This window comes from Ceratotherium simum, chromosome 35, assembly GCF_057802395.1.
Source record: "Ceratotherium simum simum isolate JZ-2026a chromosome 35, ASM5780239v1, whole genome shotgun sequence".
Classification (NCBI taxonomy): Eukaryota; Metazoa; Chordata; class Mammalia; order Perissodactyla; family Rhinocerotidae; genus Ceratotherium; species Ceratotherium simum.
The window spans coordinates 20,020,471-20,047,821 of NC_141934.1; the positions used below are offsets into that span (position 1 = coordinate 20,020,471).

General features: G+C 51.5%; 1 protein-coding gene across 2 annotated transcripts; it reads left to right on the top strand.

The window, feature by feature from the left end:
- The first annotated feature begins 12,056 nt into the window (after positions 1 to 12,056).
- On the top strand, positions 12,057 to 26,149 carry TBX3 (T-box transcription factor 3). Of its 2 annotated transcripts, XM_087424163.1 has the most exons (8): positions 12,057 to 13,671; positions 15,309 to 15,576; positions 16,504 to 16,563; positions 16,823 to 16,969; positions 18,922 to 18,998; positions 20,110 to 20,267; positions 21,640 to 22,316; positions 24,035 to 26,149. In XM_087424163.1, exons 1-8 carry the CDS (start codon positions 13,283 to 13,285, stop codon positions 24,494 to 24,496), a joined length of 2,238 nt encoding a protein of 745 aa, XP_087280289.1. In that variant the 5' UTR covers positions 12,057 to 13,282; the 3' UTR covers positions 24,497 to 26,149. The 2 variants fall into 2 exon arrangements, with proteins under 2 accessions (XP_087280289.1, XP_087280290.1); XM_087424164.1 differs by lacking the exon at positions 16,504 to 16,563.
- Positions 26,150 to 27,351: the final 1,202 nt, after the last annotated feature.

The following is a 27,351-nucleotide window of genomic DNA, read 5'->3' on the forward strand; positions in this document are numbered from 1 at the left end:
GGTGAACACTGCATGTGCCAGAATGCGCTGGACATTGGGGTACTGATGAGCGAAGCGGTGTGCACAGAAGCAGAAAGCCCTGGCGGAGGGTGTATGTGTAGAGGCTTCTTTGCTGTCGCTTGTTAGCAATGCGACCTTGAGCGAGACCCCCTAGCTATCTGGTCCACAGTTTCCCGTCTGCAAAGAGCTGCAGACCTGCGCGGTCCTGGGCGAGGTGTACGCGCCGAATGGAAGAAACGGACGGGAGAGTCTAGAGGGTAGATCCTTCATCACAGCCCCTAGCTCCGAGCCTGGGTGCGCAGGTCTGGGGCAGTCCATTGCGCAACCTTGGCGGTGGAGACTCCGGCTCCCGCCTACGCCGGCGCCCCGCGAGCAGCTGGTGGGCGGGGTCGGCAGCGCCGTCGGGATTTCCGGGGCTCCCAGACGCTGCCGGTTCTTGGGAGCGAAAACCACCCAGCCTCAAGTCCGGCTTTCCTGCCCTGAGACCTTGAACTTAAGCCCTCTCCCACATCGCCCTTCCCGGGCCTCAATTTTCCTCATCTTTAAAATGGGAATTATATCTTCTTTTTTTTTTTTTTTTTTTTTTTTCCTACTGTAGTGAACAAAGTTCAGGACGTCAGCATCAAGCCAACGAGGACCCGTCTCCTGTTGGCCCACGTGTCTCCAGCGCTTAGCAGCGTACCTGGACAGAGAAACCCCTTAATATCTGTGGCATGACCCAGTGGATGTGTCTATCCATTATACCAAACTTCTCTTCCCACCACCATGTTTTCACTGTCTCACTTTACGTAACAGAATCTGTTCGGTGGAGAAGCTAAGAAGTTTGACGCTGTTTTGTTTTGTTTTTTTTAAAACGCACGTGGGCAGCGGTCATTTGCTTTTCAAATGCACGGAGAATCCACTTTTGTCTCCTTCTCTCCCTTTCTTCTTCGACTTTCATTCCTGTTTGAAAGATTATTTTTTGAGCACCTGCCAAATACCAGGCACTGTGATCAGAGTTGGAGATACGATGAGTCTCCGCCCTCCAGGAGCTTCCAGAATGGAGAACTAAGATTCGACACGCCCACCCAGACCCTGTAGCCCATTAACTTCTTTGGTTATGGTTGATTTTTTCCCCCTTTCTAGCTGTTTAAGTAGCTTTTGACAAGATTGCAAAGTGTAATGCGGTGCCTAGTACGTAGCAAGCACTCTAAGTGTTTGAAGAATTGATTCTTCCCAATATGTAGCCCACAGCTCCTCCTTTGGCTGCGGAACAGCCAGTGTGAGATCTTAAGCGCCTTCACAGAGACACTTCCAAATGAGGACTCAGGCGCATCTGGCAATATGCCCAGTGCCTGAGGGGCCCTGGAAGCCCATGAGGTCGGGGTGTACCCCAGCCCTGAGATTCCCAGTTCCAGGGAAGCAATTCAGGCTAGTGAGGGCAGCTACTCTGATTTCGAACAACCATACCTGGGCCAGGAAAAGCTTGTCGCACCTCCACACCCATCTGGCTATCCTTTCCAGACCACTCTCTCCCGACACACAGACACAGACCCCTTTCCTGGTAAACAGAAGTTAGTACAGATGGTGCCTAAGAAATGAGGTGCTGCTTGCCCCCAGAACTCTCTTGCCCCACCTCCCTGTTCTGCTTGCCCAGCCTCTCTTGGTCCAGCTTCCAGATCTGGCGAACTGTGGGTGCCCCTCTCCCGCCCCAGCCTCCAGGAACAGCTCTGGCCTCCTGGTGCATCCGGAACTGCCACTGTGGACGCTCAAAACCGAGGTTCCCACCCCGCGCGTCGGCGGAGATTCGCTCAGGCCCTGCGGGCCACACGGAAGACGACTGTCCGCCAGCCACGTCTCCCACGAGCGCCATCCAGCGGCGAGACGGCAACGACACCTTTCGCAGAGGTTCCTGGCGAGCCTCTCCAGGAGCGAGGTGCGGAGGAATCCAAGTGGGAAGTGGTCCCCTCTTCCACACACCCCAGAAATTAGGACACTTGTATTTCCTACGCCTCCCCACGTATTCCCTGCACCGCCTAAGGCGGATTCGGGTTCACCCAGCGTTCAACACCCTCCGCCTTATTTATGCCCGACATATGCAGTGGACAGAATTTTTCAAAGGAGGAAAAAAAGAAAAAGGAAAAGGAAACAAAATAGTGGTTGCGCCACCACTGGCTGGAAACTTTCCTATGGCGGCTCCGGGGTTCATCCCGGGCTAGGTGACGCTTCCTCTCCCTTCCCGCGGACATGTTAAGTCCTGCCTTCCTAATTCTACACCCAGGACCTTATCCTAGCTGGAGTTAGGCGCCTTGTCTCCCTGCCCTTGCATGCAACCCGGGCTGGAAACCTTCCTTTCCCGGGGTCCCCGTGGGTGTCAATTCCCCTGTGCTGGCACCTTAGCGCGCACCGAATCCTAAACGCAGAGGGAGAAAAACACCACTTTTCATACTCCCGGAATGTTATCCCTAATTTTTTGGAAAAGTGCCTGTGTACACACATATTACATATATTATTGAGTGGGTTAATGCAAGACTAAAAACACCGAACAACAGTTGGGCGGGGGGCATATTCTCCAATTCCCTGGTAATTTGTAACAGACAGACTTTATTGCTCCGAGAGAAAAGGAGTGACTGTGTAGCTACAAAACAAATTTAACTCTGTCTATATTGATCAAATGGGAGTCTGCCCATGGGGTGTGATTGCAATGCATTTTTAAATCTGAGATTTAATTTCATATTTGGGGCTACTTGGAATGTCCATATGTACACACTTGTACCACATAGAACATTTTAGAAACACACGAGAATGTTTTACTACGTTTAAATAATGCAATGGAATATAGCCTTCAAGTCGGACCCATACACTTCTCAGCAAGCTCTCGGAACGTTAGGCAGATCTACATGGAAGCTCTAGAAAGGGTCCTGGCTCTGCTCTCAGAAAGCCAGGCCCACCTTTTCTCCAGATTCAGCTTGGGGCTCTCTTCTGATAGCCCAACTGAAATGTCCTTCGCCCTTACTCTTCCCTCACCCCGTCTCTACAACTAAAAACCTTGGTAATAATTCAACTCCAATATCCCTGTTATATAGAAATCTGTCCCACTCCCTAAAAAAAAAAAAGGGAATTCATAACCCAGAGTCAAAAGGCCTTTCACTGACTCCAACAATTCTCCAATTCTAGACAGAGAAATGAAATAGAAGGGCCTGTCCTGGTTATTCACGGCATTAATACACGAACATAAAAGTGATTGCAACATCATATTTTAACTTGTCTAATAGAAAAATCCTAACTCTGCTGCACCATCCCCCCCCCCCCCGTCCCCCCATCTTTCAAAAGGACTAGAGTCGTGCGGGGATGGGGGGGGCATTGAAATGCAGCCGCTTGAAAAGGGGGAAAAAAGGCATTATTTACACCTGCAAACTTTGGATGGCTGTATTCGGCCCCAATTGGCTTAATTGTAAATCTTTTCCGCATGGCCCCAACTCCTGGACTGAGCGTCTGGGTTTAATAATGCGCCCTGGCACCCCAGCAGGGCCGGGCTGAAAGACAGAATCCCCCTCCCCACCCCCACTCCGCTCAGAAGTAATTAGAGCAGCCTCCCTCCCCACATTGCCCAAACCCTGCTTGAGGTATCAGAACACCAGACTCAGACTCGTGGGGAACTCATATTTTACCGTCTGAAGACCAGAGGAGCTATTTCAAAAGCAAATGTACCCTCAAAGTCAGAGGTGGGAGGCAGGGTACCTCCTCCCCACTCCTTGCCCCCCTGCGCTTTGGCTTGTAGGGGGGTGAGCGGGAAAGAGAGACGTCTACACTCGAAGCAGAGACAGCCTCAAACTCCCTGTTCATAGAACTTGCTGCTAAGACGACATGTAAAAACACACCCCAGCGGTGGGAGAGGAGAGCGCGCCCTCCACCCCACCCTCTCTTCGCACACGAAGATTCTCTCTGGCCTCAGCTTGGTTCCCTCTGGGCATTTTGTTTTACTCCCAGGAGGCTATCTCCTTGCAATTGTTTTTCCATTACTTTGAGAGACAGAGAGTGCTGCATTTCTCTTTTATTTTTGGTAACCCGCCTCCTCCCCGCCACTTAAGAACTTTACTATCCACCTCCCAATCTGTCCTTTGCAACCGGGGCGGATGGGGAGGTAGGAATCAATGCTGCAAAAAGACAAATCGGATGTTGACATAGGGAAGTAGGTGAGGGGCTCCTAACCGAATCCCTGTAATCTTAGTTTCAGTTCTCTAAGAAAAGACCTGAGTTCCACAGACTGGGCCCGCCGCGCTTTTTCCGTTCCCATCCGAGGAGCTCGCCTCGCCCCGCCCCGGTAGCTGCTGAGGGAAGGCAGGTAACCAGCGCAGGGAGCCAGCGCCCGCGGGTCGCGGTTCCCGGGCCTGGCGGGACCTTGTCGCGTCCGAGGTCCGGGGCAGGCCAGCCTGTCCGAGACCCCTTTGCTCCCCCGAGAGCCGGTGCGGCGGAGTTGGGGGCGAGATCCGAGCCCTGGCCCCTCCACCCCCGGGCGCGAGTATAATCCGAGACAGCGAGCGTCTTCTCCGGTTGCGCGCTGGGCGAGGCCTGGGGCCGCACCGAGACATCCACCATCCGTATCTGGAACGGGGTAAGGGGGGCGGCGGTAGGTGAAGCCCCCCGGGGCGGAAACCATCGCCGAAAAGACCTTATGGGGCGCCCTGGGCTGTGCTGTCTCCCACTCCTTCCTAGGGCCTGAAGTTTTCCTTTTCCAAGAGAAAGGAGGAAAGGGCATTGAGAGAAAAGTTAAGGGCAGGTTCCTAGATCGGAAAGGCGGCTGCCCTGCCCGCGGGGAGGATTTTTAATATTTGGCTTGGAGATGAAATGAACTGAGGCCTGGGAGCCAGCAAAAGCAATTCTTACGAAAAAGCGCTCTCACGATTCTTTCTGTGTATGCGTGTGTCTCTGCCTCCCTCTCTCTTCTTCCTCTAAAAGATAAATAAAAATTTAAAAAGAAAGGAAAGAGAAACTTCTCCAGCCCTTGTGTATTCAAGCCCCAAGCTGGAAACTTCTAAAGGCTTCTGGGATCTCCAAGGCCACAAGTTTCACCTAAGCCTTTAGCTCAGGTTGGGAGACAGAGAACAGTCCCTCCAGCCCCCACGGATCACTTGCTGGATATTCTATAAAATTTATGCGGGATTTGTTATGTATTATTTGGAGGCAGGGATGATTGGCATGGGAGCAAGGCATCTCTGACTCAGTCACATTGTTGAGGCCTCAAGCTTCTTTTACTGACATGGAGCGGGAGGCAACCCAGATTGTCAGATAATTAAGACTGAGCAGAGGTGCAGCGACCCTCCCGCCCAGTTATCTAAGTGGCACTGGTACAGGGTCAGCGATCACAGAAGGCAGGGGAGGTGGACAAGCTAGTGCTTGGTTCCAGACTGTGAGAAGGGCGTTTGACCACAGAGTTTGCCTGGCTGTGGGGCGGCTGCTCAGCGACGGGCGAGGCCTGGAGTCAGGATCCGGAATCCAGGACCCACATCCTGGCCCTGGCAGCAGGTTTTCGAGCCCCCTACCTGCCAGTCATGCCAGAGAAGGAGGTGAAGTCACCACCCACCACTTTGTGCCCTAGAACCACAAAAGGTTATATTTTCCATCGGATTGTGCGAGGGAGAAGGGATTTGATCAGTGTTCAATAGGACAGTAAAACTCGGAACCTTCAAGTGCTCACACCCCTCAATTGCCGAATCCCCACGCCCACAGAGGGAAGACAAATCCCTCCCCTGAAGCGACAGTGCTCCCAAGGATTGCTACATCTCTTGGGGGCTTCGCTGGATAGAAAAGAATCTCTTAGCAGGTTATCTCCTTCTCTCCTCGCCCTGCTGGGTTTGGGAGACATGAAAACCTGACCTTTAGGGACACAGGCAGACTGGATGGCTGGCCAGGAGAGGCCATGAGGCTACAAGAAGGAACTGGAAAGAAGAGAGAGGAAAACACACACACGCAACTTCTGTATCCACTGCTCCCTTTAAGCAATCTTCTGCCTTTCCTCTCTGCTCTCACCCTCTTTAATTGAAACCCAGTACGGGAAATAGTAATGGATACTGTGCTCATATTGAAAAAACGTGTCTGTGACTACGAGGGGACAGTTAGTTCAGCAGATTTGGAGGAGCCGATCTTTCTTTGCACTGTCAACCTTCCTGACAGTAGCGGCCATTTGATTTGCTATGCCCTCTCACTTACAGAGCTCCCTGTTCCCTGCCTTATCTGCTCTCACAGGGCGAGACCCCACTGCCCCCACCCCTGGCACCTAACAACACCAGTAATAGTGACAAGAAGCAAAGCAGGAAACCAAGGAAGTAAGGTCTTCTGTTTGAATAACACCCTCAATCTGCAGTCTGAGTATTGGAGAGTATATCGTTTTATTTTTCCTCCATCTTTTTAAGTATTCCGTCTCCTTGCCTCGTCACCCCACAAGCCAAATTCTTGGCACAAATCGCTGAGGGGCCATTTACACCCTTACCTGTCTTGACTGAAAATCTGGAGAGAGGATGTTGAAGAAAGAAAGGTGTTGGGTGGTCAGTGTGCTTGGGGCCAGATCAGCTCTGGCCTGCGTCTTGCTGATTCTGGGTCAGATAAGATGAGAGGGAAAATTCCCAGCCTCTTCCTCGTGAATTCATTTCTGCTGGACTAAGAAACATCCATTGCATTATCTTTTTTTTTTTTTTTAAGTAATTGGGTAAAACACACAAAGAGAGCATTGAAAATGTAGATTGGTTTGAAATTAGTTCCTTTTCCTGAGAGAGACAGAGGAAAAAACCTTCACAGATGTATAAAAGACACCCTCCCCAGACACACTCACACACACACACACACACTTTCTTCATCCTCTCTTTTCTTGTTTCTCTTCCAACTTACCTAAATCACTAGCCATGTGCAAATTTGCCATTTTGCAGGGCGATCAGCTTTGATGAAAGGTAGGTGCTAATAAGAATAATGCAGAGGGTGAAATCTTTTCATTTTGCCTCTGCCAAAAACATATTTACATTAAAAGGAGGTATGATAAGGGTGGATTAAGTGTATAACGAATGATCCTCTAGAAACAGCAGAAACCAACTGGTGCCAAAGTGAGCATCTGTACTAAAAATACTGCTTCCCCAAGCTAGACAACTTTGACAATCTTCTCAATCTCACACAAGCTCCAGACGCTTGCACTGAATTGCCCTGATCAATAATTTAGAGGGCTGTCAGAGGACAGGGAAATGCGCCTTACAGGAAAGCCCTGTGCTGCTGGGGCAAGACAGGTTTTAGACATGCTGCCCCTCTGCCCTGGGCTCTTGCCTTGGAAAGGAGAGACAGAGAGATCAGAGCTTTGGAGCAGGGGTGAGAGCCAGCTCTGTGTAAAAGGGTGACTTTTGGGATACCAAAAGGAAAAAGTGAGATTTCCAACCTACACAAATGGGCCCAACTCTCTTATATCTCTCAGGACACCTTATCATCCCAGCCAAGGGCGTGAGGGGCAAGTGTTGGCTCGAACCCCAGGAAGAGGTATCTGCAGCATGTTGTGGTTACTGGAAAAGATGAGAGAGGGAGAGAGGGGGAAATACAGAAGCAATCCAGAAATACAGAAAGGCAGATGAGGATTCAGAGAGGAAGCCAGAGAAAATAGAAAGGAAGAAAGAGTAGAAAAGAGAGTAAATCAAAAACAGAAAGAACAAGAGAAGTGAAAGGCCGGGAGATAGAGCCAGAGAGGAAGAAGAAATAGAAACCAAGAACCAGATAGATGCCAGGGAGATGAGACAGGAGAAGGAAACAGAAGAAAGATCAGAGATCCACAGTCACAAAATCCTGAAAGGAGACGAACAGAGAGACAGGGAGACAAAAAAAGGGGGGGGGGACAAAGGGTGGGTGCCCTGTCTGGTCCAACCAAGAGGCTGTGCCTGCCCCTGGGCAGAAGAAGAATGGGGAAGCTGACTTTCCCTCAAAGAGGCTGACCCGGCAGCCTTCTGACCTGAGAGGAACTAAGCTCTTAAAGCAAGCTTTTTGTTGGGGGTGGAGGGCGTGAACGCGAAGTTCCAGGAGGACAATCGAGCCTCCTAGGACTGCGCAGAAGTCGTCCGTTGGGTTCAGAGCTGCGAGTGGGAGCATCAGGGATTCGGTAGCACGAGAGCTAATGTGGGGAGGGGGTGCTGGCGGCCATTTGCGGGAGGAACCACGCGCAGTATGCTAGATACCCCCGAGGGAGCAGCTTCCCTGGGATCGTCCCCAGTTGGGGAAAATGAGCACGAAGAAGGATGGGAGCCCCAAGCGGGCACCTAGTCAGTTTCAAAACTTGTCAATATCAAAAGCGCGGGGTCCAGTGCGCCAGGGCAAAGGGCAGAAACAGGGAGCCATCTCTCCGCTGTCGGGCGACCAGAAAGCCCCTCCCCGGGAAAAGTTTACGTATGGACCGACCCCCCTAGGAAACTTCTTAATTAGGCCTCAGACCCCTGGAGAAACACGGATGTCCTTATGTCAACAGAGTTCCCAATTTAGCGACACCTCCGACTGAAAAACCTCCGCCGCTAACCGGGGTGAAAGTTGAGGAGGGAATGAGCGTGTAATAGTCCCTCGCCAGACCTCACACAAGCCGAAGTGAATATTTACAGCAAACTTGCCAAAGTAAACGACCCCGCCTACCCACCCTTCCTTCCCCCTCCTCCTCCCTTTTTTGTAAACTTCAGATAAACACCATTCGGTCACAAAAGGGTCGGTTGGTCCCCTTTATAGTTTGAGGCAGGCGGTGCCAGAGGGAGAAGCAGGATCCAGCAGAGGCTTCCTGGGCTATTCTTTAAAGGGCTGGCTTCTCTGCCGCATCCTGGCCTGGGCCGAGGATAGGTGATTCGGCTTTGCATTTGCGTCTGTGTGTGTGCGGTTTGTGTACATACGAAATTTATTCTGAGGCTCCTCTGCCCCTTCCCCACTTTGGCATCCACACACACACACTCCTTCTCTAAACGCTGCAGGCATTACAGATCTGGAGAGCCGGGGATTTTCTTTTCTTTTTTTTTTTTTTTTTAAATCAAGCCTAGAATTAAGTGAAAATCTCTGAGGAATATTTGGGGGACACCAGAAGTTCCGTGAGTCCTCTCGGATGCGAAATGTGGCCCCCTTCTCCTGCGCGTAAAGCAGCGCTTGTCAGACGGCCGAGGGGCAGGCTCATTCACGGTTTCCCGCTTGTCTTTTGTGCAGCGTGAGGCGAGGAGAGAGAGAAGATCGAGGGGGGCTGCAAAGAGGAAAACAACGGCCGCGTAGAGCCCGCGGCTGGAGCCCCAAGCCCGAGCCTGGGGCGTGCTAGCCTTGCGGGTTACCCCGGCGGCCAGGCCTGGCACAAGTCTTCGAAACACTCTAGCCAATGTTTAACTCGAATGCAGTGGCCACCAGGCCGCTTTTGTTTGTTCGCAAATTAATCACCCAGCGCACGGCCGGCGCCAGAGTGGGTTTATCACCCACCGGGAGGGGGGCGCGGCGGCCCCGCAGAGACCAAGAGGAGTTCGCACCTTCGCGCTTTTGATCCCAAGTTACCGCGGCCTCCCTGCATAATACGAGCCTCCTGGGGCCAAGTCTGGGAGGTCAGTCATAATTGGCGGAAGTTTGCAGACCATTAGCAAGATGTCGACATTTTCTATTCAGAACCCCGCAAACTTTCCTCTTCCCCCCTCCCGTGCGCGCTAGAGTGGGAGTGAGGGTCAGGAGTGGCAACTGGGGTGACCCCAGGGTTAAGTTAGAGCTACGGGCAAAAATAGGCACATGGGGGAGGAGGGGGCAGTGTGAAGGGCAGAAATCACGCTCAGTCCACGGTGGGGCCAAAGGCGAGTTGAGATATTTACAAGTACAGTAAAATCAGCAAGCTCCCTTCCATGCCCAAAACAGGAGGGAGGGCACAATGCAGAGGGCCGAGTAAAATGTCCCTCTTCTGTGCGTCTGGACGCTTGGGGCACCGACTAGGTGAGCAGGGGGTCAGTCACGTTGTGGTTACAGAATTACTTTCCTTCCACTCGCAGCGGCCGCGCAGAGACTGGCGGCGACTGCAGACTCCAGATCGCAGGGTTTGGGGCCGCTCCTGAAAGTGCAGCGGGGCTGCCCCAGGCTCAGGCGGCGAGCACTGTGGGGGAGGGGGTGGGTTTTTGCCTCCAGAGACTCGTGAAACCCTGCAGTGACCTCGGCGGTCGGTGTGAGGAGGGGAAGGCCTGGCCTCTGGCAGCCTTCAGGATCGGGCCGCCAGGGACGACGGAGGAGGCGTTGTGCGGCAACACCCTGGGCGCCCGTCGCCTCTTTCTTCTCTCTCCCATTTTCTCTCTTCTTAACCACCAGCAGAGAGAGATGGAGAAAGACAGGCCGAGAGGAAAAGAAAGGGGCGAGATGGCGAGCCAGACTGAATGCGCAGAACCACTCTATTCTCTCTGGTGACTTCAGGGAATTCTCGGCGCTGGCGCCAAGCGCTCTTAACCATGTGCGTCAAAAATGCGAGGCTGGAAAAGCTTGTCGCCTCAAAAGTTCCGCCCCTATCTCGGCGCGGTTGGCCCACAATGGAACTGCATTTCCACCCTCGACTTGCTCCTGCTTCGGAGCTGGGAGCTGGGGGTTAGGAAGGACACAGGTCAGAATGTGAGAGGATGGTGCCGTCTACACACAGAGACACACGCTCAACCCAAGCCTTGAGTTTCTTAACCCCCTACGCCCCGAAATCACCCCTTTCTCCATTCCTTTTCCACTGGAAGAAGGTCTCAGCTCAGGAAGGGTAAAAGAACATTCTCCCCAAGATTTCCCTCCATCTAAGCAGAGACAGCCCAACTCATTGACGCCCAGAAGCGAGAAACAGGGGTTTAGGGAATCCTCTGACCCAGACAGGGACCTGCCATAACGGCTTCCAATTCGGCGACTGGTCTGATCGGTAAGATCGGGTTGCCCCCCTCCCCTTGACCCTCGCTGAGGTCCCCACCCTACCTGAACTGGAACCAGTCACCTCGCCTCTGGGGTGGGGGCATTTCACGGTTTGTTTTACAAATTCACCCCCGACTTCTGGCGAGATAAGTCCCCGGGTGGAGAAAGAACTGAAGCGCCGAGAGATAAGTGCGATGCTTGGAGAAGATACAAGGCTGGCGCACCTCCCCCTACCAGCTCGCCCACCCCTTACCAGCAGCTCCGCACCAAGCAGGCCGCCGCCGAGGAGACGGCAGCAGCTTGGCGGGGACAGGCCCAGGACCTCGTCCCTCGCGGCGCTCACTTTGTCCAGATCTCCATTCTCCCCTCTACACTCAAACACACATTCAGGTGCAATACAGGAAGCCCGAATCCAGATGGAAAACCAGATCTAAAAGGGCTGGCAAATGCATTTCAAAAAATCCCGAAGTCCGCCTCCCGGAGTGAGCGCAGACAGGGCCAGCCGCGCAGGCTGTGTACATATTTGCTTGTACGTGTTTTTCTGCGGGTGGCTGGGTCCCAGTGTGCTGGCGTGTTCGCGAACAGATGTGCTGGGAGTGTTTGGGTCTCCGCACGAGGTTTCGGGTGGGGCACAGTGGAGCGGGAGCCCCCGCACGCGTGTGCTGAAATCTGGCCGCATCCGTGTGCTCGTGAAGCCGCGAGCCCAGATGCCGGGGAGACCGGCACCGAGAGACACCCGAGCTCGGGAGCCCTTTAGCGGCGGCCGAGCGGAGCCTGGCTCCACGTGGGGCTGCAGAGCGCACAAGCCGGGAGTCTTGGCGCTCGCCTCTCCGCGGCTGCTGGCTTTTGTGGCGCCCAGCGGCCAAATGGCAGCTCGCAGGAGGCTCGGCCGCCTGCCTGGCTCGCCCGGGGTCGGAGTAAGAGCCTGAGCGGGAGAGAGAAACGGCCGCGGCGGCTGGAGAGGCGAGCCGAGCGCGCGAGAGGCGAGCGCCCCTGTCCGGCGCCCGGCGCGCTCTCCGCCTTCCTCGCCCGGCTCGCTCGCTCCCTCCTCCTCCCCTTTCCTCCCTGGCCCAGCCTCCTCCCTCGATCCCGGGCTGGATGACTGAGGCATTTCAGACGTGGGCTGAGCAAGAGCGAGCGAGCTCTGGGGCTGCTGCGATCTCTCGATAAGCCACCTAGAGGCGACTCTGTGCGCGCGCTCCCCAGTGGCTCCCCGCCCTCCCTCTGATCATGTTGACATATTCACAGGACAGGCAGTAGTACCGATGCGGCGCTGCGACGTTACAGTTTCCGACACCTTCTTTTTATAACTCGGCTCTATCCCCCAGCACTCGACCTGTGAAAACCACGCCTATGCAGCAACACAATTGGTCCGAAAGCGTCAAAGAGCCAATCAAGAGGCCTCCGGCTCCCCGCAGCCCACAGCAGAGCCCGACCTTCTAGAGCCGCCGAGCAGACGCCCGGGGAATTCTAGAGGCGGAGGAGGGTGGCGAGGAGCTCTCGCTCGTTTTCTCTCGCTCCCTCCCTCTCCTCGCGCTCCCTCTCCCACTCCGTCTCTCTCTCTCCCTCCTTTCCATTTTTCCCCCCTAAATCCTCCCTGCCCTGCGCGTCTGGACGCAGATTTAGGAAGCGAATTCGCTCACGTTTTAGGACAAGGAAGACAGGCGCGGGAGAAGAGCAGGCGAGATTCGGATTGAAACCCAGACACCCTCCGGAGGCTCGGAGCAGAGGAAGGAGGAGGAGGGCGAACGGAAGCCAGTTTGCAGTTCAAGTTTTGATAGCGCTGGTAGCAGAGGGATTAAATCAGAGGGGTTTTTTTTTTGTTTTTTTTGTTTTTTTTTTTAAAGGAGAGAGACTTTTTCCGCTCTCTCGCTCGCGGTGGAAGCCGAGTCTAGCGCAACTGCAGACGCCTCCTCCGAGAGAGGGAGAGGAGGAGAGATAGGGGCGGGGGAAGAAGGCGAAGAAGAGGGGAAAGTCTCCTAGGAGAAGCGCCCGCATTTGCAACAAAGAACTGGGGGCTGGGGAGCGATTGCCGGGACCGAGGGCTGGAGTGTCTATTTCGAGCTAAGCGGCAGGGCTCGGGCGCGAGTGGAGACCCTGTGCGCTCCCTTCGCCTCTGAAACCGACTTCCAGGAGCGGCTTTTTAAACACGCAAGGCACAAGGGCAGTCACCCAAGCGACTATGTCTCCTGATTTCTCGCCTTGCCCTCTTTAAAAGCGGCATTCCCCTCCCCAAAGAACACTTTGCCCTGTCCCTTGAGGTGCTTTAGTTGTGATTTTTTTTTTCTTTTCTGCTTTTTATTTTTTTTCCTTTTATTTTTTTTTTTAAACTATGTGCTGCTGTTAAAAACAAAAACAAAACAGCAGCTGCCGACTTGTCCCCGGCTGGAGCCCAGCGCCCCGCCTGCAGTGGATGAGTCTCTCCATGAGAGATCCGGTCATTCCTGGGACAAGCATGGCCTACCATCCGTTCCTACCTCACCGGGCGCCGGACTTCGCCATGAGCGCGGTGCTGGGTCACCAGCCGCCCTTCTTCCCCGCGCTGACGCTGCCTCCCAACGGCGCGGCGGCGCTCTCGCTGCCCGGCGCCCTGGCCAAGCCGATCATGGATCAATTGGTGGGGGCGGCCGAGACCGGCATCCCCTTCTCGTCCCTGGGCCCCCAGGCGCATTTGAGGCCTCTGAAGACCATGGAGCCCGAAGAAGAGGTGGAGGATGACCCCAAGGTGCACCTCGAGGCCAAAGAACTTTGGGATCAGTTCCATAAGAGGGGCACCGAGATGGTCATTACCAAGTCGGGAAGGTAAGCAAGCCGCGCGCCCCCTCCCCCAAGCTCCTGGAGGTTTTTTCCCTCCTTTTCTCTCTCTCCTCCCAGAACAGTCGGTTTGCCAGTGATTTCGGTTTGGAGGAAAACTTAGCTCCCCTGGAACAGTGTATGGAGTCTCCCCAGCCCGGCCCCTGTGGCAGGGAATTTCAGCTTACCTGGGCGCCTGCAGCCGGCAGTTTTTCCTACCTAGGTCTGCATCCTGGGTTTCCTACAGGATAGTTAGAATTTCTCAGTGGAGCACAGACATCTCTGCAGGAAGAAAGAAAACCACTCCACTGCAGGAAGTTCACTGTTGAAAGCTTTCTAGAACATCCTTAGGTCTTTGTTGGTGTGCTGCTTTTGTCTGTTTCATTTGGTTCTCAGAGAGAAAAACTTAAAGCCCTTTTTGTTTGTGTGGTAGTGGGAGGCCTGACAACCGGTCTCTTGCCCTTTCTGCCCTCCAGCCTAGCCTCTGGGTCTGGAGGGGGCCGGAGTCTGCCCCTGCCAGGGTCAGAGAGAAATGGAAGGGCATTTGGGTACGTTTCTCCACACCGCTTCCCGTGCCTATGATCCGGGGGAGAGTTCAGCGGGCACGTTTGGATAATGAAGATTATGTTTACAGACCCAAGGAGCCAGTGGGGATACACACACTGCTTTTTTTTTTATGTGTGAATATTATCAACCATATTTTACATTATGTTTGGAGGACCTTGACTGGCTGAAACTTGCCTATCACTTAAAATCGCTGATTTTTTTAAATGGCATTGAAGTCTATCAAGGCATAAAGTTGAAAGAATAAAATCCCTCTCTTGATCGCTTCAGCTTTCTGTGTGTTTCCAAGCCAAATGAGGCCAAAGTTGGGCATAAAATCCTCAAACCCAGAAGACATTTAGTCAGTTTCACAGCAAAGTGCTTCCTTTTAAGTCAAGAGCACAGAATGGCCATACTTCTGGGAAATAAACAGCAATTTGGTGGCACGATCTTGCAACTCTGGACTGGCCTGAGCATTAGGGGGAATGTGGTTAGCAGTGAGCTATGCAGATTGGTTATCAGGCCTGGGAATCCACCCGGATGTACAAAATTCGTTTTGAGAACTCACCGAAGTCCAGTTTCATTTCTGGAGCAGCAGGATTCCTATTTCACAGCAGGGAGGGATGCATCTTGATGTTTATTTCCTTGATAAGTTTCACATTTTCTCATTAATGAGAGGTGGAAAATTCTAGCCTTGACTCACCACCGCACTAGACTAAAATCCTACCCCAAGCTCTTTAGAACTAGACACCCACAGGAAAAGGTATAGCAAGAATTTCTCTATAAAGGGGGCAATCTATAAAATCATACAGGAGAAAAAATTATAAAGAAATTATTAGACGACGTAGAGAAAGGTACTGTCATCACGCCCTTGTTTTGATTCTTGGGACACTGAAAGATAAAGAAATTGAGCATATTTAATCCTTCTGTTGTGGAAGAAAAGGATTTTGTACCCAGTCGCCCTACTCTGAAACATATAAACTCATCAATCACGATAGGGAGTTTTAAATTTGATTTAAATATTGTAGGATAAATAGAGAATCAGACACAAGATTCTGAGTGATTTCTTTTTCTTTTTTCTTTTCTCTTCTCTCCTATTGTAGGCGAATGTTTCCTCCATTTAAAGTAAGATGTTCTGGGCTGGATAAAAAGGCCAAATATATTTTATTGATGGACATTATAGCTGCTGATGACTGTCGATATAAATTTCACAATTCTCGGTGGATGGTGGCGGGTAAGGCAGACCCAGAAATGCCAAAGAGAATGTATATTCACCCGGACAGCCCCGCTACCGGGGAACAGTGGATGTCCAAAGTCGTCACTTTCCACAAACTGAAACTCACCAACAACATTTCGGACAAACACGGATTTGTAAGTTTCACTGCTCCTTCTGTAAAATTTTCTCTTTTTTCACTCTTGCAAAGGCAGTGCTTCCCCATTCCATGTAAAATTGTGAGTTTCTGCTCAGACGTCTCTGTCCTTAAGCGTAGCAAACTTGTTTGATCTGCAGCAGAGTGGGAGAGAGGATTCTGGGGTGTTTCTTTTCGGATAATGGAAGGCCTGGCGTTCTAAAAGACAGGAGGGCAAGAAAACTCACCGCCTCCTGTTCTAAGTCAATTCCAGATCTTAGTAAATGCCTGACCTGACAGTGAAGCTAGAAACCCATCGTTAAGATATAAAATAAACGTTCAAGTTATGTGTTCATAAAGGGTTTGTTTTAAGAGAACATACTTCTGTTTTGAAACCAGCCATATTATTTCTTGGGACAGTTTTAAGGTTCGAAACCTTGACCCAGTTGGTGAAAGGGTGTGAAGATATCTTTTGAAATATTTTTTGTTTTCTTTTACTAAAAAAGGATCGAGCTTAGGTGAAAGACATGTTTACTAGAAATGAGATTTAGAACTCCGGTATAAAAATCGTGTGTGTGTAGGGAGTGTATCTATGGAGTAAGGGAGAGAATACTTAGAAACTTTCAGAAGACTTGGACTGCTTGTAAAAGTGAAGCAAAAGACCTTTTGCCCCCTGCCCCCACCCCTCCTCAACATTTCAATAAAATAAACAGAGTGATAAGCGAGGAATAGGCAGAAAGATTAGGCCCAGGAAGACGTGAATGGCGCGGAAATATATTCAGCGGGCAGGAATTGCATTTGAAGCCCTTGATTTGATTAAGGCATAAATATTCCTCTCTAGAGTTCAGCCTTTCAAGGCTTTAAGTGGATTGGGCTCATCAATTAGTGGGCGCTTAAAGGACTGAATCATTTTGTAAATTAAAATGCATGTTTTTCTCTATCTTTTAAGACTTTGGCCTTTCCAAGTGATCACGCAACGTGGCAGGGGAATTATAGTTTTGGTACTCAGGTAGGCTAGGGTTCAAGGTACGAATGAACCTTAGATGGTGAGGGTGGGGGGACCCTTTGGAAATTGAGGAGCAATTTGGATTCTCCAGAAGATAACATCTGTGGAGCGGAATGTACCCAAAGAGGTACTCCGAGGAGGTGGGCTCGGTACAAGCCTGGTACCCTTCGGTGGGGTAGATGTCAGCCTGGCAGGGGTCCTAAGATCCCTTTGTCCTGCTGAATCCTTTTTTGATGTGTGTCTCCCCTCCCTGCCCCTGCAGACTATATTGAACTCCATGCACAAATACCAGCCCCGGTTCCACATCGTAAGGGCCAATGACATCTTGAAACTTCCTTATAGTACATTTCGGACATACTTGTTCCCCGAAACCGAATTCATCGCGGTGACAGCATACCAAAACGATAAGGTAACCAAAGGCACTTTCCTTTTTCGTGGTGATGGTTTTCCTTCCCTTTAAGCTGCTTTGGGTGAAGATGAGGTTACAAGAGAATTGGAATGAGAGTCTGAGTCTGAATTTTCTTTTCTAATGTGACCTTTAGTGGAGCTTTGGGGAAAAGGGGCGCTGGCACCTCGCAGAGGCAGGAGAAAAAAAACAAAAAACTCGACCGGCTGGGAATCCAATGTTGAGTCCAAAAATGCCAAACTAACTTTGCCAGTGAGAAGCTCCTGTAACCCCTGTTGCTGATGCTACCAGCCCCACCCCACCCCCCACTCTGGGCTTTCTCCTGTTTGTTTCAAAGTTTATCCTCTTCCTCTTCAGGAAGAAGGATCAAGAAACCAGGTTCGAAAGAACCAGCTAAAAATTTAAGGCAGAAACCATTCAGGATCCTGGGAGGAGGATCCCACTGGAGACCAGCTTGTCTCTCCAAGCCAGAAATCCCGAGTAGCTGGTCTGGTTTTTATTACCTTTTATGCTGCTGTGTTTTTTATGGTGTGTGTGTGTGTCTGTGTGTGTGTGTGTGTGGTTGGGAAAACCTTCTCTGATCACAGGTCACGCTAATCGAGTTGTCTGAGGCTTTTGAGATGAGGTGACCAAAGTCACCACTTCATATGAAGATTTTTTTCTCCCTGGGGCCTGAAGCTGGGGATTAGGAATATACCCAAATGGAAGATCAGGCAGCACCTGGTATGTAAAGTTATGGTGGCCTGAAGGTCATGAGCATGTGCACAGAGACTTACAGGGAAAGTGACTCTTGCTGCAGATTCTCCAGTCCCCAGCTTGGCTGTTGGCAGGCAGTAATGGGGGTATCCAGGGGGCAACTGAGGACTCCTACTCTTCAACTTCTGAACCCAGGACTTCAGGGAAGAGTCCAGCTCATGGGGCAACAACTTGCATTTTGAATTTGCTGTCACTATGGGTGGGTCCCCTGTGGCCCCCTGATGGGGGTGTTCCAGGTATATTTCCTTGGTCTGGAGACTAAGACATCACGACCACCTTTCCCTGCAATCTTGCACACAGGAATTTATTCTAAGAACAAGAATCCCACCAAAGGGTCTTTTTCCTACCTCTAGGGAACTCTGTATATATCATCTTCCCCCCAAAGGGAAGGAATTTGAAAGATGACGTGCTATGGCATTTTTCCCCAGCGTGCAAAATGTATGCTCCCTCTAGACCCAGAATCCTGTGACTCTAAATTGTTAATGTAATAATAAAATGTAGCATGTTTGATCAGACAAAGAGGCCATGGGCCTTTTCCACCTAATGGCAGTGGCAGAGCATATAAATGAAAACAAATGTTTCCAGTGGTCATTCAGTCCTTTTAAATCTGTAATTGTCAATATTGTAATTCCTCAAACACCCCCCTCCCCACCCAACAAAAAATGAAACCCAGTCTGGCACAAGGGTAGTGAAACCCCATAAATCATTTTATTAGATTCCCAGAAAAGGTTGGAGTGTATGCTGTGTGTGTGTGTGTGTGTGTGTGTGTGTGTGTGTTTGGGGGCAGCAAATATGCCATAATATATTTTATGATTAATTGCACTGTATTAAAAAATCAAAATGAAAGCATAATTTTAAGATCTACAGGTTGTCCCTTTTGACAACTTTGACATTTCTAAGCCTAAACTGTCAGCTGCCCAAAGAAAAGAATGAGGCATTTCTTAGGCGGGATAATTTCAGCCTGGAACTCCTGGTTTGGGCCTCCTATGGGAGAAGGAAGACATGGGATGGTCTGAGAGAAAAACCAACCCCCCAAACTTCTGCTATTGTCCCATCTCCCTTTCTCTTTAACTTGGCATATCCAAATGACTTCTGTTGGCAGTCAAATTTCTAGAAGATTGTCGAGTTGGGTGAAACACCCCCACACATTCTGGAAAATGAGGCCAATGTCTCTTTCTTGCTTGTGTCTTCTCCTCCAGATAACTCAGTTAAAAATAGACAACAACCCTTTTGCAAAAGGTTTCCGGGACACTGGGAATGGCAGGAGAGAAAAAAGGTGAGCGGAGACAGTTGTTAGTTATTTCTCAAATAATTTAGAAAATCACTTTTCTAGGTCCCAAGTCTCAACTGTTAAAAGTAAAATGCAGGCACTTATATTGAGAAGGGGGGGTGGTGGAAAATAATTTACTCCCCCTCCACCACATGCTTGCCAATATCCCTACACTGTACTTCTTCCTCCTACATGGTACCTTAAAGGAAATTAACGAGGCCACACCATATTTGTCTCTGGAAGAAAAGCACGGGGAGAACAGATTATATACAGACGCCTATTAATTCCTAATTAATTTAAGTTCATCCTGGGCAGGTCCCAGGAAAGGACTAAACCATTCACAAAATGCTCTGGAATTTTTGCAACCTCATCTTGCAAATACCATCAGACAGAACTGAGGCCCCTTGAGACATCTATGGCTCCCTCATTCACGAGTATATGTATCATTTTGCATTAAGCAGACAGCTGGATAGTATAGGAAAGAAGCTCTCCCCTCCCTCCCTTTCAAAGAATTTCTAACATCCAGAAAATAAGCCCAAATTTTTAACTGATCCCCTTGGGGAGGGGGGGGCATTAAAAATAATTTCTAACATCTAAGTATATTTTTTACTCCCATTAATGTGTTGGTGAAACGATTTTAGGAAAGTGCACCATGAAATAGCCCCTTCCTCCCAACCTTAACAACAAGTCAGGAACTATACGCTGTTTTCATCCACCAGTTGGGGTCTCCAGGTCCCCTCCCCCTGTAAGGCCCGCTGTTCAGCTGTCTCTGGCCAGCTCCAACCTCTCCTCTTGCTTTTTGCTTTGAAACAAGATTTCACAGCCCAAGCCAGTGCCATTTCCCTAATCAAACCCTGATCTTGAATAAATGCAACCGGGGCCTTCTTCCGTCCTCCCTCCCGCCCTGTGCCATACTCTTCAGCCCAGTTAGAGGGTCTAGAACAATGCTTGGGTCTGTGTGGCTGCCCTGGGGGCAAGCAGATTTCAGAGAATTAGTGTTGTCCGTGGGCGGTAGACAGGGTGAGGTGGGGGTCTGCCTCTTTGGAGAGGGCGAGACAAACAAAGGAGGGAAATGTATGTTCCGTTCTGTAACGCTGGGTGTGGGCTTCTGCCACAGAAAACAGCTCACCCTGCAGTCCATGAGGGTGTTCGATGACAGACACAGAAAGGAGAACGGCACCTCTGACGAGTCCTCCAGCGAACAGGCAGCCTTCAACTGCTTCGCGCAGTCCTCATCTCCAGCTGTCTCCACTGTGGGGACATCGAACCTCAAAGGTAAGCCTGCTGCTCACCTCTGATTTCTCCACTCCCAGTCTTGGAGGCCTGGAAGAGTTGGGGGCGAGGGCACCCACCAGGGAACTTGCCCTTCAAAAGCTGCAGACCCTCCTAGAAGTGCGTAAACGGCGCCAAAGTTCAAAAAGGGTGATCAGGTGTGTCTTCCTCCCTCAGCTAGCCTAAAGGAGAACTCAGGATCCCTTACCCCAAACCTTGATTTGGCTGGGAGGAGGGGGAATGTCTGTTTGTATATTCCCTGTTGGTGGGGGTAGCTTTGCAAAGCTGCCTGGTGCATTTCTCTCTCTCTCCCTCCCTCCATTCTCTCCAACAAGCAACTGCTGACTCCTTGCCATCTTTGAACTCTAGTTAAAATGAGGCCAGGGATTCTCTGCCACCTGGAGCAGGGACGGTAGCTGAGAAAACATCCAGCAATAGAGCAACAATTAGACCTGTGATAGGAGATGGAGCTCTGGGGATCTGAGTTGGGGAGGGTAGGGGTGTGCGAGGGGAGGAGATGGTTCAAATCCCAAGTTTCCTGTGTTTAAAGAGCAAGAACTATTTATTTGGAAAGACACACTCTCTCTGAACGGGAAGAAACCTGTTCTTTAAGTGAAATAAAATGAAAGTCCTTTATGTCGTCAATCCATTTAAGCTTTAAACATAAAATGGGATTCCTTTTTCCTTTTTTCTGGTAGGACACCCACAGAGGGTGTGGTAGGGAAAGCAAAAGTGAATCTGCGATTGTCTTGGGGCCCTGAGTGGGCTGCCCATAGCCCATCTCTGGCTGCGGGACGGCACAGAGAGGGATCAGCTGGGGGTGTGTGCTGGGGGAGGGGTGTTCATTTCTGCCACCGCCAATTCAGATGTCAGAATTCTTTCCAAACAAATCTGGAAAGTGCTGATCTCCATCACTCACTGAACAAAGACTGGTAGTGACTGTAAGGTGTTCCCGCAGTGAGTTTCAGTGTTAATTAGTTTTTACTTTAAAAAAGCAAATTTGCCACCGAATGGGAAAAGGAGAGTAAAGGCTTCGTCTGACACAGTAGGAGCTCAATGGATGTTTGCGAAAAATAGTAAAATTCATTGTAACAAAAAGTTACCGATTTGGGGGAGGGGTGGGGAAGGGATTCAGCCCTTATCTAAACACTTTAAATTCATTATTTTATTGAATCCTTCCAGCAAAGTTGGTGAGGTGTCTTCGCTCCCATTTTGCAGATGAGAAAACTGAGGCACAGAGAGGTTAAGGGGCTTGCCAGGGGTTACACAGCTAGTCAGTGGCCGAGCTGGGATTGACACCGGGGAACTGGAATTCCACCGGCCCAGACTGAAGCTAACGCCCTTCCGCCTGGCTTCTGTTCCCCGCCTGCGGTAGATCTGTGTCCCAGCGAGGGGGAGAGCGACGCCGAGGCCGAGAGCAAGGAGGAGCACGGCCCCGAGGCCTGCGACGCGGCCAAGATCTCCACCACCACGTCGGAGGAGCCGAGCCGCGACAAGGGCAGCCCCGCGGTCAAGGCGCACCTCTTCGCGGCCGAGCCCGGCGGCCGGCCCCGGGACAGCGGGCGGCTGGGCAAGGCGTCGCCCGACTCGCGCCACAGCCCGGCCACCATCTCGTCCAGCACGCGCGGCCTGGGCGCCGAGGAGCGCCGCAGCCCGGGCCGCGAGGCCGCGGCCACGTCCAAGGCCGAGGAGGCGCGCGCGCTGCCCGCCAAGGAGGCCTTCGCGCCGCTCAGCGTGCAGACGGACGCGGCCGCCGCGCACCTGGGCCAGGGCCCCCTGCCCGGCCTCGGCTTCGCCCCCGGCCTGGCCGGCCAGCAGTTCTTCAACGGGCACCCGCTCTTCCTGCACCCCGGCCAGTTCGCCATGGGGGGCGCCTTCTCCAGCATGGCCGCCGGCATGGGGCCCTTGCTGGCCACCGTGTCCGGGGCCTCCACCGGCGTCTCGGGCCTGGACTCCACGGCCATGGCCTCGGCCGCCGCGGCGCAGGGACTGTCGGGCGCGTCGGCGGCCACCCTGCCCTTTCACCTCCAGCAGCACGTCCTGGCCTCTCAGGTATGTATCCTCTTCCCCTGCCTCCTCTGCAGCCCCTCCTCCCTCCACTCCTTCTCCTTTCTCCGCCCTTTGATACCAGACCCTCGCCCAGTCCCCCTCCCCTAGTAGCTTGAAATAATAATAATTTCTTTCCCCTAAGTTTAAGGCTGTTTTTAGCAGAGTAGGTAGGTGGTAATACTGATACAGGCTCTCTTCTAAGGACTTGATCTGTTCTGACTTCTGTGGCACTGTTATCACTTCCACTTTGTAGATGAAGGGGCAGAGGCCCCGGAATGTTGAGTAACTTATCCAAGGTCACACAGCCGGTAAGTGGTGGAGCAGAGACTCCACCCCAGGCCCTTTCCTGCGTCTATGATTTTAGCTTCAGAGCTGAAATATCTCATGGCCAACCCTTCCCCAGGACTTAGACAAGGGGGAGACTGAGGCCCGGGGAGAGGAGGTGACTCCCTGGGTGGGAACTGAGTCTTGAGTCTTGCAGCCTTTCCTCTGGATTTGAAGTTTCTCCCCTCCCCCCACCCCAGGCAGGCCAGCCTGTTCTCCAAAGGGTTAATGGTCTGTGCACGCGTGGGAAATGTCAGAGGAGAGGGACAGGCTGGAACTGTGGCAGGCCTTGGCGGCCTGTGTATGGTTCAGACAGCCGTGCTGGGGCACGGGGCGGCTGGGGAGAAGTCTCAGGCCGCTGGAAATGCTCTGAACCCACCGAGAAGGTTCTAGAGGGTGTTCTGCACGCTCTTGCCTGATGTTTTGTCTGAGCACATTCGTCTCCCTTCCCTGAGCCAAGAGGCAGGACTGGCCTCCCCCTTTGGGAAGAGGAGGGAACTGAGAAAGCATTGGCGCCTGGCCTTTCTCAATTCTGCCTTTCTCCTCTGCCAGCCCCTCCTGGAGAACCCAGCATAGGTAGGCAGGTGATAGGTGGGGGAGGGGCTCCCTGGCAAACAAATACTAATGGCACACAAGGCAGGGGACGAGAGAGAAGTGGCCCAGGCCAGGGTCCCTGGATTTTAAATCCTGTTCTCCCACTTGCTAGCTGAGTGACTTCCTGCACCCCTGTGCCTACCTCAGTTTCTCCACCTGTAACACCAGCATATCAGGCTAGGTGACTTTTTTGTCTCTGTTTATAGCAACCCCCTTCTTCCCCCTCCCCTCCACCCCCACCTATCCCCCAGGCCAATTTCCTTTTGCTTAAGATCTTCCCTGGATTTTTTTCATTTGAGAAACTTGTAGGATTGGAGTGGGAGGGTGGTAACAAGAATGAAAGAAATGTATGCCCAATAATGTAGACCCTCTGGTTTTCACCCAGCTACCTTTGTGGGGTAGGCTGTCTCCGTAGCCCATTTAACAGGTGCAGCAACTGATCCCGATGGGAGAATTTCTGACAGTCCCATTGGCCAGGCGCCCTGTGTCGCATATTGCAGGCATTAGCTCGTTTAATAGCCATCAAGTCCCCAATCGGTATATCAATTATTTACTATTTCCCTGGTTCTTTCATATAAGAACGCTGGGGCAGTGATGTACCCTGGTCTAGGGTGACAGGTAAGATTTGGACCTAGAGAAAGAAGTCTGAGTGTCCTTCTCCACCCCCCACCCCCACCCCGCCCGCAAGAGAGATTAATGACTTGCCCCAGGTTGGGGGGGGGCGGGATAGAGGAGGTGGGCTCCTCTCCACGCTCAGCCCCTCCTCGGCTGACTCGCTGCCTGCCTTTCTCTTCCTTCCCCAGGGCCTGGCCATGTCGCCTTTCGGAAGCCTGTTCCCCTACCCCTACACGTACATGGCCGCGGCGGCGGCCGCCTCCTCCGCGGCGGCCTCCAGCTCCGTGCACCGCCACCCCTTCCTCAACCTGAACACCATGCGCCCGCGCCTGCGCTACAGCCCCTACTCCATCCCCGTGCCGGTCCCGGACAGCAGCAGCCTGCTCAGCACCGCCGTGCCCTCCATGGCGGCGGCCGCGGGGCCCCTGGACGGCAAAGCCGCCGCCCTGGCCGCCAGCCCGGCCTCGGTGGCCGTGGACTCGGGCTCGGAACTCAACAGCCGCTCCTCCACGCTCTCCTCCAGCTCCGTGTCCTTGTCGCCCAAACTCTGCCCGGAGAAGGAGGCGGCCACCAGCGAACTGCAGAGCATCCAGCGCTTGGTCAGTGGCTTGGAAGCCAAGCCGGACCGGTCCCGCAGCGCCTCCCCGTAACCCCTCCCCCAAAAGTCTCTTCATTCCAGTCCAGTCTGCAGTGCACTTTGTTGGATGTAAGATAAACCACGGCGTGCGGTGGGCGGTGCAGCCCTTCTTTGTGGGGTCCTGTCTGGGACGGGGTGCCGGACTCCCTCGAGAGAATGTGCTAGAAACAGGCCCTGTCTTCTTGGCGTGGTTTATATATCCGGGATCTGGCTCCAATTCTGGGGCTCAGAACCGTCTGTTGCATTGAGCTCTTGGGGGTGGGAGTTAAAGCATTTATGTCCAGAGCACCTCCAGGGAGGCTGGTCTCAGAGCTGTGGCTAGAAGAAAGAAAAACCTAGCCAGGCCCACCAGAAGGGGAGGTGTGGAAAGGCTCCCCCGCACCCCCCACCCCAGCGCAGATTTATATATTTTTTCCTTCACTGTATCAAGTGGAAACAAAAACAAAATTTAAAAAAAAATACCGGGGGACAAATGAATACATTAACATGATTCTGTTTGTGAAGAATAAAACTTTCTAGTGACTTGCCTGTATCAGTTCTAAATAAATTACCGAGCAGCAGTGTTCGGGGAGGGAGGCTGCCATCCTTGTTTAGTCTCTATTAAGGAAATGTGTCTTTTTAATATTCTTGTGATGTTTTAAGAGCCGCTATAGGTCTCTTGCATGCTCCACAGTAATGTATTCGTGGTTTTTATTTTGAATGCTTGCTTTTAGAGAGAAAAGAACATGACCCCATACCCTTTCCCAGATTGTCTACCCTCAGATTCTCTCCCCTCGCATCGGCAACCCCAAGGGCGAGGATTTAAAGGGAAGGAGTGGGGGAAACACAGAAAATGAATTTATTTTATCTAAGCTGTGTAGCAGGTTTCATGTCCCTCTTTGCCAGTTCTTTCTCTTTCCTGTACGTATATGCAATAACAAGGTTTTAAAAAAAATAATAAAGAAGAAGCGAGACTATTAGACAAAGTATTTATGTAATTATTTGATAACTCTTGTAAATAGGTGAAATATGAATGCTCGGAAAATTAAACTTTAATTTATTGACATTGTACATAGCTCTTTGTAAATAGGATCGCAGCTGTCAGGTTTTGCGTTCTCGTTTTTCTTTAGTCAGTTTTATTTCAAGGTCACAGGATCGCTTTTAAAACGAGAAAACACTTTCTGCACCAACACCAACACCCTTTCAAAAGAGTTGTCTGCAAAAAAATTTTTTTTTTCTTTTTTGATGTCTAAGAGTGGGGGAAAGTGCTATTGCAGATTTTACCCAAAATTGGCGAGATGGTTCCACTTCCCAGCCCCACCTTAAATTCCTTAAAACATTAACACCCTAAGAGTGGTTCTGAGATTGCTTGGGGGGTTGGGGGAGGGGACTGCACAGGCTGTGGTTTGACTTTCTAATTTTTCTTTTGTATTTGCATTTGCTAGTCTCTGATTTCTTCAAAGTGAAGTGGAATTGACTATTGTCTTCAATATTGATGGTGTTTTGAATTGGTGCCTATAGAGAGAGATTCACAGTTCAAAAGTCAGGTGCTGAGAGATGGTTTAAAGTCAAAAATTCATGAAGGTATATTTTGTGTTATAATTGTTGAGTTCTTCGGTTTTTCTGTATTTTTTCCCCCTCTCTTTAAAACATCATTGAAATTTCAATAAATTTTTATTGAAATGTCTTTGGGCCTCGTGTTAAGTGCTTTCTTTAGGGAACTTTCCTGAAAGTGGAGAGTCTTTCTTGCTTCCTCTGTCCCCTTCCCTTCGCCTTTAAGTCATTAAGACCGCCCCCACTGAACCAAAATGAGATGTCACTCAAGTTACAAAGCTAAAAACAAAAGTCCCTTACTCGGGCAAAGGGAGCCGCTTCAATCTGAAATTACTTTTCCTTTAAATTAGGGGGCAAAACGAGAGACGGAGCGGGGGCTGATTAGAATTGGATAGAATGGCAAGTTCAGATACTTAAGTTTTAATGGAAAAAGAGTGCTCCGCTCCCTAAGTCAGTATTTCCCACACGAATCCGTCCAAAAATACGCTCGAGGACGGCGAACGTTTTCGTTTTAGGCTCGCTCTTCATTTTCGCGTCGATCTGGGAAATTCAAGTGAAAAATATCTCCTTGCACCAGTGTGCAAAAAAAGCCAGTGGACTTTCCTGGCGACCAGACCCGGCTTGGCAAGGCAGCCACTCTCCAGGTTGTAGGAGAAGAGGACGAAACTGAAGGTCCCCCTGCGGTCCCTGGTGTCTCAGATTGGACCAGGCTGACCCAAGTCACCCCGACGAGGCCCCATCCCGAGTTGTGCGTGCGAAGTGCGGCCAGCTCCGCGCAAACTGAGCTGTGGCACGCGGGGGAGGAGGAAAGCTTTCCCCGCAAGGGATAGGTAATTCCGGGGCACATATTTGACCCCCTCCAAGGGAAAAGTCGCCCAGGAGGCCGACACCCTCCTCCAGGTCTCCCTTCCAACCAGCCTCCAGGCTGTTTGGGGAGTTGCCTTTTGAAGTTCAATTTATCTTTGAAACATTCAATAAAAAATGGAGAGGCCACGACAGTCTTTCGGTCTCCTCGCCTCCCCACCCCCAGCCTAGCCTCAGAGGTGTGCGTTTGTGTGTGTGTGTGTGGAGGGGGGGACGGGGGGGGGTACAGGAAGATTCTCTAGGCCTTTTCTTGCCCTGGGGGCCATGACGTGAGCACCCAGCCGGAGCCTGCCTGGCGGCTGCCTCCCTCCCCCTTCCCTGGAGCCCGCCAGCCCGGCCCCAAGTCCCTGTCACCTTCGGGCCTCTTGAATGGCCGGCTTGGAAGAGCCCCCCCCCCCAATCCTGTACTTGGAAGGGGATTGAGGTCGAGACCTTTTGGAGAGGGGGTCAAAGCCCCTTCTATCTCCAGCC

What these genes read in the sequence shown, in the direction of transcription:
- TBX3 (XM_087424163.1), top strand. Translation starts at nt 13,283, where the DNA reads ATGAGTCTCTCCATGAGAGATCCGGTCATTCCTGGGACAAGCATGGCC. An exon ending in CAGCATACCAAAACGATAAG is followed by an intron (nt 16,970 to 18,921) that starts GTAACCAAAGGC and finishes CTTCTCCTCCAG; the next exon opens with ATAACTCAGTTAAAAATAGA. An exon ending in GGGGACATCGAACCTCAAAG is followed by an intron (nt 20,268 to 21,639) that starts GTAAGCCTGCTG and finishes CGCCTGCGGTAG; the next exon opens with ATCTGTGTCCCAGCGAGGGG.